At 42.4% G+C, this 13163-nt stretch overlaps 1 protein-coding gene across 1 annotated transcript; it reads left to right on the top strand.

The window, feature by feature from the left end:
* The first annotated feature begins 3819 nt into the window (after positions 1-3819).
* Positions 3820-8818, top strand: LOC147604842 (pentatricopeptide repeat-containing protein At2g39620-like). The gene has a single exon (XM_086794889.1). The coding sequence runs from the start codon at positions 3904-3906 to the stop codon at positions 8146-8148; it is 4245 nt and encodes a 1414-aa protein (XP_086651015.1). The 5' UTR covers positions 3820-3903; the 3' UTR covers positions 8149-8818.
* Positions 8819-13163: the final 4345 nt, after the last annotated feature.

Genomic DNA, 13163 nt, shown 5'->3' with positions numbered 1-13163 from the left:
GCACCGCTCCTTTCCCAATTCCAAGAAACAAAGTTTGGACCAAGAGGCCACTACTAGTGAAATGTTTATAGATTTTTTGGAAACCAACCTAATGGATACCTCCACAAGGTTAGTAGCACAGTCGTAGGCCCAAGTGCCCGACCATGTAAAGCTAGCCCAATTCAATGGCCCCTCCCATAACTTAGTCCCTCTCACTATTTATGAGAACGTACTTGGAAGTGCTAGGAGGGCAGTCCACTTTGAAAGTGGCCCCCTTTTTTACATCTCATAGGGAAAAAAAAAACATTGAGACCCACCATTGGATACATGAAGGAAACCTCTCCTCCACGAAAAGCTTCTCATATGCCCTTTTCCACTCATAGGGTCACCTTTCGGACTTCCCAGAGTTGCTTTTTCCTCACTACTCCAGAATCTCGCCACCAAAAAACATGACTGCCCATATGGCTCGCCCCAAAAGGAGCAGACCGATGCGGCGCAACAAGCTCTTCTCCTGGCACACACTAATATCACCTAGCTGGAGACTCAGAAGAATGCGCCGCACCATCACCCTTAACGATCGGTTTTGTAGGTCTAGGCCCTAGAGGCTAACTCTAGTGTCCCCCATTTGTAGCATGAGCTAGAAGTCCTTCACACGGAGATTGAAGGGGCCCAAGTCACCATAGCCCAAACCCAAGAAGAGCTCACCTAAGCCATTGCAACACTATAGAGAACTAAGATAATGGCATAAAACCGCTAATAGCTTGTGGGGACAAGGTCCACAACCAGATGTTTAAGCATCACAAGGGTCATCGATGCCAAGGATACGACCATTACTCAGCTTGAGCAACACTTATCAAAGCTTGACAACAATTGAGAAAAATATGGATTGCTTGATGGATGCGACTATGACCTCCAAAACCTCACCATCCCTCACCAACCACCCTCTAGCCTCCTCAAGGCACCGTAGCACTGCACCAACTCAACCTCCTCCAACACATCTTAATTGACAAGGAGATCCCCACCACCACCTTTTCCACCCTCCTCTCCAAAGTCTCTTATGCCTCCCACACCACCCTCACCATGCTCTTTTTCCACAATACCATCTCCCTTACCAAGCCCTCCACCATCTTTTGATTCCCTCACCATGTCCTTTGCCTCAACCTCCAGTCTTGGTGCAATTCTCAATTTGTCTGATCGTATAGACGAAGGGGACTTCATTGAACTCTTCGTTCCCATGGCTTGCCTCCACCAACATAATCAATCACCATGTCCTCTACCTCAACCTTTAGTCTTGGTGCAGTCCTCAATTTCTTTGATCATCTAGACAAGGGGGACTTCATTGAACTCTTTGTTCCCATGGCCTGCCTCCACCAACATAATCAATTGGACAATCCAATGGATACACACATGGGTGGCATGCCGTAGATGAAGCATATTGCCATCTCACCACAAAGGCCAAAACTTCTTACGCTCCCATTGGCATCCTTGTATTATACAATCGTATCTAGATGCAGCTGCAAACAAGTGATGCACACTAGCAAATGCCCTCTCTTCATCAACATGGTTCATGTGGCTTACCCCCAGACATATCTGACAAAGAATATAGAGAGGCCCTTGAGTTTTATCAGTCCATGAAGCCAACAATTGAAGTTAAGGATGAGGAAGAGGACACCACGAACACTACCAAGGATAGAGATGATGATGATGCATCCGACCTCTTCAAAGAAGACACCTAATAGGAATAATAGGTGGTCCTAGCTTAGCTTCACATGGACCTTCAACATCAAGAGGCCCCTCCTTAAAGCTACACCTACTTCAGGCACTTCTACAAAGATAAGGAGAAGGAATAAGCCTCGGCACCTTTCCCCTTGGACCAACCCTCTACATGAGCTCCCCCTCTCCTCACCTTCACTTTCCCACCTACCTCTCCAACTCCGCCATCACCCCCCTCATCTCCCAAGCCAGCCCCAACCTCTCTCGGGGATGTCCCCGATGGACTCACCAAGGCCTCAACCTCACAACTCGACAACCCCTTTCTCCCACCCACAGGTCTTGGAAGAAGGTGAGATCCTGGAAACCCCTATTGAAGAACAACAATAGATGGATCCCCTTGACCACCCATTTACCTGGCATGATCCTCTCGACAAGATAGATATTGACAGAGCCCTCAAAATATTGGACCCCTTGTCCTCCATGAAGAATGGATGCTTCGCACCATGTGTAAGTTCATCTAGGATTACAATGTTGTGCCAGACCCCCTGATATGGTCGCCTGCTTTTTCAGGCTCACCATTGTCCTTTTGGTGGAGTTTTCCGACTGGCATGCATTCGATGAAGGTTAACATGGCATGGCCTTTGACATTAACAAGGGCCCTACACTTTGCCAAATACTCGCTACTATAAATACTACACTGTACTCGCTACTACAAGTGAGTATAGTGGATGGAAGGTTGGCATTTGTTGACTTTTGAAGACATGTTTTAAACCGCCTTCTAGACATCCTACAAAGCCTTCCATCGAACCACCCAGTACACAAAGTCCCGCTTTAAATTCTACTGGAACTTTAGAAGCTTCTACTAATAGCTTCCTATGGAGTTTCACTATCGATTTTGAGGGGATAGAACCATGATTAGGGAGGGGGTATCTTAACAACATTGACTAACATTACTCCACATGAATGCAGCAACTTCTTCAAGCCATATTTTTGTACCACGTAATTCATGTAAAACGATTATGGGAAATCTTCAAGCTTACGACTTGTGTAATGCCGAAAGATAGCAAAACACTGAGTTTACGACTTGTGTAATGTCGGTAACATACAATCAGACTAGGAAATTAGCCTAGACTAGCTCATTGGGCCCTCGAACATTACGCCAGGCATTGTGTTGTATATAAGGCATTTTGATTAATGCAAAAACACATAATCCCATTCTCAAAAAAGAGTTTGAGTCTTCTTGCTCTTGTGATTGAAGTTGCTTATATGTTTTTCTCTTCTTCCTTGTTACATGCATACTTAGCAACTGTGTTGGTGAGTGACGGTGTTGATGTATGCTCACTTCTCCCTCTCTTCAACTCTTGTCTACTCTCTCATGCTTTCACTCACCATGGCATTGAAGTAGAGGTTGAGCTTTCCATAGCTCTCTCTCCCTCTTTCCCCCCCACCCATTTGCAAAGCTCCTTTGTGGTGACATTAAAGGAGGCAAGGTTAAGGATTCTAGAAGAGTGGTTTGAGGTGCAAATTGGTATGATCCTTGCATTCTCCTCCTTCTATCTTGCAAGGCTTTAGTGTTCTCTCCTGTGAATAGAGGTTTGCCACCATGGCTTCTTTAATGGGAACGGAATTGGTTAAGGCCACCTCACATGGAGTCGGTATTGCCTCTTGCTACTTGTGTGTCCATCGACTCCCTTGAAGGTGGTGTCGTCATACGAGTTGAGGTGGAAGTAATTGCTCTCCATTAATGCTTGAGCTTTGGGTTGGTGTTAGAGGCTTTTAGTCTCTTGGTTTAGAGGCTTATGGTATGGGTTTTCTTGACTTAGAAACCCAAATATAGCGTTCCCTTTGTAGAAGCCTTGCACCTCTAATATCCTAGCTAGGATCCAATGGAATGTCGAATGCTGGGCTCGAACTGGCATTGCTCTGTTGACTCTCTTTAACTTCCAAGATTGGGGCGTGGACCGTAAGGTCCTGAGATCGATAGGGGAGACTCCCATAAGCATGGAAGAGGAAGATCTTCCCCCCAAATTTTAAAAGTGGGTGAGGGAACCATCTTAGTAACATTGCCTCTCTCCTGCAGCTCTCTCTCGAAATAAATAAATAAATAAATTGCCTTGAACATTTGCATAGTCGCACTTTGGAGTCCTTTAAATCTAAGCACTGAAGCATGAGCCCTAACGTCGACGTGGTAAGCGCTTACAAGCACGCGCAATGCAGAGGAGAAGGTCGCCTGTCTGCCTATATATTTGTTTTTCTTTTTCAATAATTGGAAAAAAAGAGTCTGTGTGTGTGGCGGTGTTGGGGTTTTCAGTGACGATCGAGCAACTATGGAACTTTTTGCGGTGGGAGAGCAAAGTTAGGGTTTCGTTACAGGGGGACAAATTGAGCCTGGTGCTGAGCCTTAGATCGTATGTTACGCAGACAAACCCAGAAGCCCCAGATTTCCAGCATATAGCTAGAACGGAGTCGCTGTGGATGAACGGATACTACAATCCCATCTGGGCTGAAGACCCACTCGAGAAAATAGAAGGACAGCCTTCTGCAGCAATGCCCAAAGCCCTGAAGAAAATCTACAACCACCATCACCACCACCACAATTGTGGTTGGGAGACGCTTAGCTTAGAGGATGCATTCGCTTCTCTGGAAGAAGGGATTCTGCCCCAACCTTCGGTTGACAATCTTTTATACATAGTGGGCAAGTGCACAAAAGAGAGAAACCTCGCCTATGCATTGCGCTTGCATGCTTACATGCAGACAAAGAGGCTGGAAGCGTATCAATCTCTGGGGAACTACCTAGTCTCCATGTTGGTGGAAGTTGGAAGCATGTGCAACGCTCAGGAGGTTTTTGACAGGTTGGTGACCAGGACTGAGTGTTCCTGGAATTCCCTCATCAACGGTTATATCAAATGTGGGGACTCAAGGCATGCCCTCATCCTGTACCACAAAATGCAGGAGCATTCTATATACCCCAGTGGGCATACTTTTGTCGCCTTATTGAAGGCTTGTGCTAAGCTGAAAGATGTGGAAAAAGGCAGTGAATTACATGCCCATATTGCCAGAAAGGGGCTGTTGAAAAGCGACCTCTTTGTTGGAAGCGCGTTAGTTGATATGTATGCCAAATGTGGCTCACTTGCAAAAGCACAAGAAGTGTTTGATGAGCTTCCGAATCGAGACGTGGTCTCATGGAATGCACTGATTGCAGGATATGCGAAACATGAGCGTGGTGAGGAATCACTACATGTTTTCAAACAGATGCAACTTGAGGGACTCTCTCCAAATGCTATCACATTCACTTGCAGCTTGAAAGCCTGTGGCAGCATTGGAGCCATAGACAAGGGCAGAGAAATACATGCTGAGATTGTTAGAAAGGGGTTGTTGAAAAGAGACCTTGTTCTTGGCATTGCACTCGTTGATATGTACGCCAAATGTGGGTCACTTGCAAAAGCACAAGAAGTGTTCGAGGGGCTTCCAGTTCGAAATGTAGTCTCATGGAATGCACTGATAGCAGGATATGCAAAACATGAGCAAGGTGAGGAAGCACTGAACTGTTTCAAACGGATGCAACTTGAGGGTGTCTCTCCAAATGCTATCACATTCATTTGCAGCTTGAAAGCCTGTGCCAGCATTAGAGCCATAGATAAGGGCATAGAAATACATGCTGAGATTGTTAGAAAGGGGTTGTTGAAAAGAGACCTTGTTCTTGGCAGCACCTTGGTCGACACGTACGCAAAATGTGGCTCCCTTGCAAAAGCACAAGAAGTGTTTGACGAGCTTCCAATTCGAAATGTAGTCTCATGGAATGCACTGATTGCTGGATATGTGGAATGTGAGCGCAGTGAGGAAGCACTGAAGTGTTACGAACAGATGCAACTAGAGGGTGTTTCTCCAAACGATATCACATTCATTTGCAGCTTGAAAGCCTGTGGCAGTGTTGGAGACATAGACAAGGGACGAGAAATACATTCTGAGATTGCCAGAAAGGGGTTATTAAAAAGCAACCTTTTTGTTGGCAGCACCTTGGTCGATATGTATGCCAAATGTGGCTCGCTTGCAAAAGCACAAGAAGTGTTTGACAAGCTTCCAGTTCGAAACGTAGTCTCATGGAATGCGCTGATTGCAGGATATGCAAAAGATGAGCGTGGTGAAGAAGCTCTAAAGTGTTTTGAAGAGATGCAACTCGAGGGTGTCTCTCCAAATGCTATCACATTCACTTGCAGCTTGAAAGCCTGTGGTAGCATTGGAGCCATAGAGAAGGGCAAGGATATACATGATGAGATTGTCAGAAAGGGGTTGTTGAAAAGAGACCTCCTTGTTGGCAGTGCATTGGTTGATATGTATGCCAAATGTGGCTCACTTGCAAAAGCACAAGAAGTGTTTGTGGAGCTTCCAGCTAGAAACCTAGGCGCATGGAATGCACTGATTGCAGGTTATGCCAAACACGAGCGTGGTGAGGAAGCACTGAACTGTTTCGAACAGATGCAACTTGAGGGTGTTTCTCCAGATGCTGTCACGTGGATTTGCAGCTTGAAAGCCTGTGGCAGCACTGGAGCCACTAACAAGGGTAGGGAAATACATGCTGAGATTGAAAGAAAAGGGTTGTTGGCAAGAGATCTTGTTGTTGGCTGTGCGTTAATCGATATGTATGCCAAATGTGGCTTGCTTGCAAAAGCGCACGAAGTGTTTGACAAGCTTCCAGTTAGAAACATAGGCTCATGGAATGCACTGATTGCAGGTTATGCCAACCAGGAGCGTGGTAAGGAAGCACTAAATTGTTTCGAGCAGATGCAATTTGAGGGTGTTTCTCCAGATGCTATCACATTTGCTTGCAGTTTGAAAGCCTGTGGCAGCATTGGAGCCATAGACAAGGGCAGTGAAATACATGCACAGATTGCTAGAAAAGGGTCATTGTCAACAGACTTTATTGTTGGCAATGCCTTGGTCGATATGTATGCTAAATGTGGCTCACTTGCAAAAGCACATGAAGTGTTTAACAGGCTTCCAAATCAAGATGTAGTCTCATGGAATGCACTGATTGCAGGATATGCAAAACATGAGCATGGTGAGGAAGCCCTGAAATGTTTCGAAGAGATGCAGCTTGAGGGTGTCTCTCCAGATGCTATTACATTCACTTCCAGCTTGAAAGCCTGTGGCATCATTGGAGCCATAGACAAGGGCATAGAAATACATGCTGAGATTGAAAGAAAAGGGTTACTGGAAAGAGATCTTGTTGTTGGCAATGCCTTGGTTGATATGTATGCTAAATGTGGCTTCCTTGCAAAAGCGCAGGAAGTGTTTGAGAAGCTTCCAAGTCGAGACATAGTCTCGTGGAATGCACTGATTGCAGGATATGCAAAACATGAGCATGGTGAGGAATCACTGAACTGTCTTGAACAAATGCAAATTGAGGGTGTCTCTCCAGATGCTATCACGTTTGCCTGCAGCTTGAAAGCATGTGGCAGCATTGGAGCCACAAACAAGGGCAGGGAAATACATGCTGAGATTGAAAGGAAAGGGTTGTTGGAAAGTGACCTCGTTGTTGGCAACGCCTTGGTCGATATGTATGCTAAATGTGGCTTGCTTGCAAAAGCACAGGATTTGTTTAACAAGCTCCCAAATCGGGGTGTAGTCTCGTGGAATGCGCTGATGGCAGGATATTTGAAACACGCGCGTGGTGAGGAGGCACTCAACTGTTTTGAACAGATGCAGCTTGAGGGTGTCTCTCCAAATACTATCACGTTTGCTTGCAGTTTGAAAGCCTGTGGCAGCATTGCTGCTACAGACAAGGGTAGGGAGATACATGCTGAAATTGAAAGACAAGGGTTGTTGGAAAAAGATGTCGTTGTTGGCAATGCCTTGGTTGATATGTATGCTAAATGTGGCTTGCTTGCAAAAGCAGAGGAAGTGTTTGACAAGCTTCCAAACCGAGACATAGTCTCTTGGAATGCACTGATCGCAGGATATGCCCAGTTAGGAGAAAGTGAAAGCGTTTTCTGGAACTTTGACAGAATGAGAGAAGAAGACATTAACCCAAATCTGGTCACATTTGTTAGTGTGCTTAATACTTGCAGTCATGCAGGGCTGGTGGATAAAGCCGAGAATTACTTTGATGCCATGAGCAAAGACTTTGGCATAACTCCGACTTTTGAGCACCACACTTGCATGGTTGATCTCCTTGGCCGTGCAGGCCAAATTGACAGGGCAGTAGCAATGATGAAGAAACTACCGTTCCATCCTGATATTGTGATATGGTGTACTGTGTTGGGTGCTTGTCGAAAGTGGGGCAATGTGGAGCTTGGAAGAGAAGCCTTTGAACAGGCAGTGCAATTGGATGAAAAGGAAGCTGCAGCTTATGTCTGTATGTATAACATCTATGCAGATACTGACATGCAGGAGGATGGGAAGGAGTTAACTGCAAAAACCAGCATGTTAAAAGCCAGGACATTTTTGGTGAACTGAGCGGGGGGGGGGGGGGGGGGGGGTGCATCTGTTTTTGGCTGAGGCTAGGGTTTAAAAAACATTCCCATAGCCAAATTTCCTATGCAAAGCTAGAAGAGCTTTCCCTCAAAATGCGGGATGCCCCAGGTTGCCTTGATTGTGCTACAGGACATACCTGATGAGACAAAGAAAGATGCTTTATGTTGGCATAGTGAGAAGTTGGCTCTCGTACACGCCTTGATCAATACACGCAAGGCAACATCCCTACATCTTGTCAAAAACATGTAGGGTTGTAATGAGTGCCACCTGGCTATACACTCAAATCAAACATAAGAGGATGAAAGAAAGCTACACCTAGATTAGTCTTGGAACTTAACCTAGATTAGTCTTGAAGTAATGCCGTTCCTCCGTTGAAAGGTGGTCACCAAGGAAGCCTGGTTTAAATGGAAATCCACCAATCTTACTATCAAGCTCATAGTCTAGATATTCACCAAGGTCGAAGAGGAATGTGTCATGATGGTGTGCCGTAATGCTTGCAAGATGATCTCCAATATGACCAAAAGTGAATGCTCAATAGACTGAATCTACAGCCATGAGCATCACAATAGAATGTCTCATAATTTAAGTCGAGGTTCATACTAAGAACTAATGTATCATCACATGAATGGTATGTCTATCCATGGTGTCTCCATAATCACTGGATCTATGAAGGTGCCTAAATCAAGTGCAAAGCTCTCAAAATCATAATCTAAGTAATTGACATCCTCAATAATATAATCATGATTGCTCAAGAATGTAGGACACTCGAAAAAGCATAATATTTGACCCATTTGTCTTTAAGAAATATATCTCAATGCCCAACAATCAAGGGATTGTCGAATGTGCCAATCTCTCTCATCTCATAGATGATGAATATGTATAAACAATAAACTCTATAACTCCATCCTCCGTTTATGGCTTGAATGGACTATCTCATCACAAGCGATAAATGATAATTTATGAAGGATCCAATGGCCGAAGTCTAGATATCCCAAATATATGCACAAAGTCGACAAAAGTGATATATAATATGATTGTGCCGAGTAGTCCATGGTACTACGTATACGAAGAATTCCGAATAAAAATCTATCATTACATATGCGTTTCCAATCATTAAATCTTCTCTCCCATTCACATGTGTTCACATGGCCAGCTACCCATGAGCTGAGAGCTCTTGCTCAAAGAAGCTTCTCTTGTTTTTTTTTTTTTTGGGTTGAGCCTGTGCTAACTAAGGCAAAAAAAAACGACAACGGGCCACGGATACATTTCAATGGGCCATATTTGTCTTTTTTTCACATGTAGGGGTGAGACCAAGCCACTTGTAGGCATTTTTTAAAGTGATCCCATCTCTACATGTGTGAATACGACAAATATGACCCTTGTAGGGGGCATTTTTTAAAGTGATCCCACCCCTACATGTGTGAATACGACAAATATAGCTCCTTGAAATGTATCCTAAATGATGACGACGTGCTCGAATGCCAAATATCAGACGTTAGAAACCCTGCTTACTACCTTGTAAAGAAAAGACTTGAAAACCTATGCTTCTTGGTGACAACTGGAGGGCTTGAAGCTCTGTGATGGTGTTAGTAAAATGTGATAGTACCACTACTTGCACTAAAATTGGCTACATCTCCATTAAGCTTCTTTGGCACGAACTTGTCTGTGCTGCTTTGCAGTTAACGGGCATGGTCCTGCATTAAACGTTACACTAAGTGGCGTGTTGCCTTTGATGCGCCTCAAGTAGAAGTTTCTAGACAATTGGGTGCCTCGGTAAAGACTCTCCATGAAATGAAATCTAATGTATGAAGACATTTGCAGAAGCATTAGAAGTTCTCTCTTACACACTGGCACAAAATTTTGGGCTGAACACTATTGTAATTGTTATTGAGCTTCGCAATCATCATGCCAATGGGTAAGCAAATGTATGCTCCCACACACCACCCCCCCCCCCCCCCCCTCACCCACGCACACATAAGAGCATTCATTCATATAAAGGTCTGTGTATTGAGTTTCTGTCAAAGCTTTGGAAATGCAAGGCAGACTCAGCCATAATGAAGCCTAGCAGTAAGGATCATAACAAATAGAAAGAATTATTACAACAAAAAGGTAGTTGATAGGGCATATACACTACTAAAGATAAAAAGAATTAACATAATATCAACTGGCTGCAGCTTTGGACGAAAACTTCATAATGTGAAATTTGCATGAACATAAAGATATACTTAGATGAATCCAGGAACATGCCTGAAGAAAACGTGGTGCAGCCTCTTCTAGTTAGCACAAGTGTTGTCTCTTTGGCAACAACGAAGTGTGTGCGTATGATCCTGAAGATGGATGATATTTTGGTTGTTAGATAATGAGTATCTGGAAAAAAAAATCAAGTATGTCTTATGAGGCATCAACCTTCCTTTGTTTTATACTCTATTTTCATCGAATGAATTACACATTGATAATGTGCTGCATGAGTCCTCTCTGGGTGTGCATGATGTGTCCTATCAACTCCCCGCATTGGCAATGTGCTCCTCTCTTGTGCTTGATTTCTAGGCAGGTGAATGGCAACAAACTCTTGCTCTTCTTCAAGGCTCTATGACGCCAAGATCCAAGCTGTCCAACTGTTTTGCCTTCTTAACCAATCTTTGCACTACTACTTGCACATCAAGTTTCTTGTGGTCAAATGCTCAAGAAATAATAGATAGGCTAAAGATTTGAGATGCTGCAACAATTCTGCACTTCAAACTTACTGTAAATTGAAGATCTATAATAATATGCAAGAGTTCTTTGCATAGATCTGCTACACAACTATAAACTACACCACTCTACATAACATATTCTATAAACAGAACTGCACTCTACACTATAATTTACTCAATATACATCAGAATTATAAATTGCACTGAAATTTGTATATAATCTTCAATCTGCACCAATTCTTGATAAGAACTACGCCAAATTCAGCACAACAACCTTCAATATCCTCCAAAGCTGTCAAGATTCGCTAAACACCACACAAATATAGAAGCACAATGGCTTATACTAGTGGACTAGGTTTAATTTCCAGTAGGGTTGTACACTAAAATGATGGCTAAAAACTTGGTAGATTATTTGTATTTTGTTGTCCCTTCAATCTTTTAGCAATCTTTTCATTAAAGCTTTGCAAGATTTATCATTTTCTTGATCAATAAACTATACAAACTTCTAATTTGTCAAGTTTCATTAAGATTACTTACTAAGATGTATTGTTGTCATAATCTTGTATTAAGATATACTAATCTTGATTACTTACATCAAATTAAGTAAGAACCCCATAGTTGTGTATATCTTGTATCAAACTTTAGAACATTTATTGATTTCTTACAGTTTTAACAATTTTCTCTTAAAGAAACATAATTCTTGCAAAGAAATGATCAAGATTAGAAAATTTTCAATCAAGAATTACTCACTGTTGCTTCAAGATTTGATTTCTGCACCGTCTTTGTATTTCTTTATAAATATGTACCAAGAAACTTGTAAACAGTACTCTGTACAACTTTACATAGGTCTACTACACAACTATAAACTGCACCACTCAGCACAATATATTGTGTAACAAAACTACACTCTTTATTATAATCTACTTAGCTGCAAATGGGTGTCTGATTCATAATGTACACGATGGTTACTACTCCTTCTGCCCAAAAATAATATGCCATATTCTTTTTAGCCATTTAAGGCACATGTCACTTCTGTAATGTGCCTATTTTTTCTTTCCTGTAATACCATTCTGTTGTTGCGGAGTGTGCTTGTTATGTAAATTGTCTCTTGATTTCCTACTTTCTCAAGAAATCGCTTACCTCATTGGAGAAATATTCTCCCCTACCATTTGATCTTATGCATTTTATTTGCATGCTTTTTTTCTTCTCTTGATCAAGGCTTTAAATCTCTGAAAGTGAGAAAACATCTCTATGAAGTAACCCACATTTTCCTAGTGTCATCTCATTAATGAATGTAATATAATACCTACAACTTGCAATGTTGTAGTATTGCTTGATTTCCATACGTCTAAATGTATAACATCTAATGTTCTTGCTCGATTCCCTACGTTTGAATGTATAACATCTAATGGTCTTGCACTAACATGCTTTTCATGTGGGAAAGCATGTTTGGTCTACCTACCAACCTGGCATGCTTCACATATTTTATACATACTATCAACCTTAAACTTTGGTAAACTTACAATAGTATTTTGGACTTGCATAGACTTCAATGCTATATATTCACATGACCAATGCGCTTGTGCCATATGTCAATATTTGCAATGACACATGTTCCATGCACAAATATGGTTAGCTTTACCTCATGTATGTTCACATCCAAAGTGAACATCCTACTATTTTTGTTACTGTTTGTAACCAAGCAACAGTGATTTTTGAAGTCTTCCACAAAACATTCTTGAAGATTAAACTTCACTTGTAGACCCTGCTTAACCATCTATCCAATAGAAACCAGATTTATTCCTTTGATCACTATTTCGCATTTTCATTTCGGAATGGAAAGAATGTAGCTAGTCAGGATGTAGGAAAGAGTATGCACCATAAATCAACTACACAGTGGAGAAACCCATCCTGAGATCGAAGATCGAAGGAACAAGGGAAATGAATGGTTGGTGGAAGCCACTTTGTGATATTTTAAACATGAAAGACATCTGCTGAGTACTTCATTTTGCCATCCTCCATAGATAATAGCACTTCACCAATATATGTTATGGGATGTGTAGTATCATCACACCCATTTTCATTTTCTACATGGCTCTAAACCACTCACCCATGATTGGTCATGTGGTTCAAGGCACCAGAATCCACATACCATATATGTTGAGATCTTGACACATCTCCTGTTGTGGAACTGAGCATGTGCTGCATCACAAACATCTACTCACTTCTATCCTTATCACCACCCTATTTACTAGATGATGCTTGCTCCAACTTTCCACTTTTAATATCATTCTGCTTTTTATA

Source organism: Cibotium barometz, chromosome 61 (genome assembly GCF_041138505.1).
Source record: "Cibotium barometz isolate CiBa-2024 chromosome 61, ASM4113850v1, whole genome shotgun sequence".
In the NCBI taxonomy this organism is placed as follows: Eukaryota; Viridiplantae; Streptophyta; class Polypodiopsida; order Cyatheales; family Cibotiaceae; genus Cibotium; species Cibotium barometz.
This window is presented reverse-complemented; position numbering and strand designations above follow the sequence as displayed.

Bases quoted from the DNA above. Each gene is read 5' to 3' on its own strand.
- LOC147604842 (XM_086794889.1), top strand. From the start codon at position 3,904: ATGCAGAGGAGAAGGTCGCCTGTCTGCCTATATATTTGTTTTTCTTTT.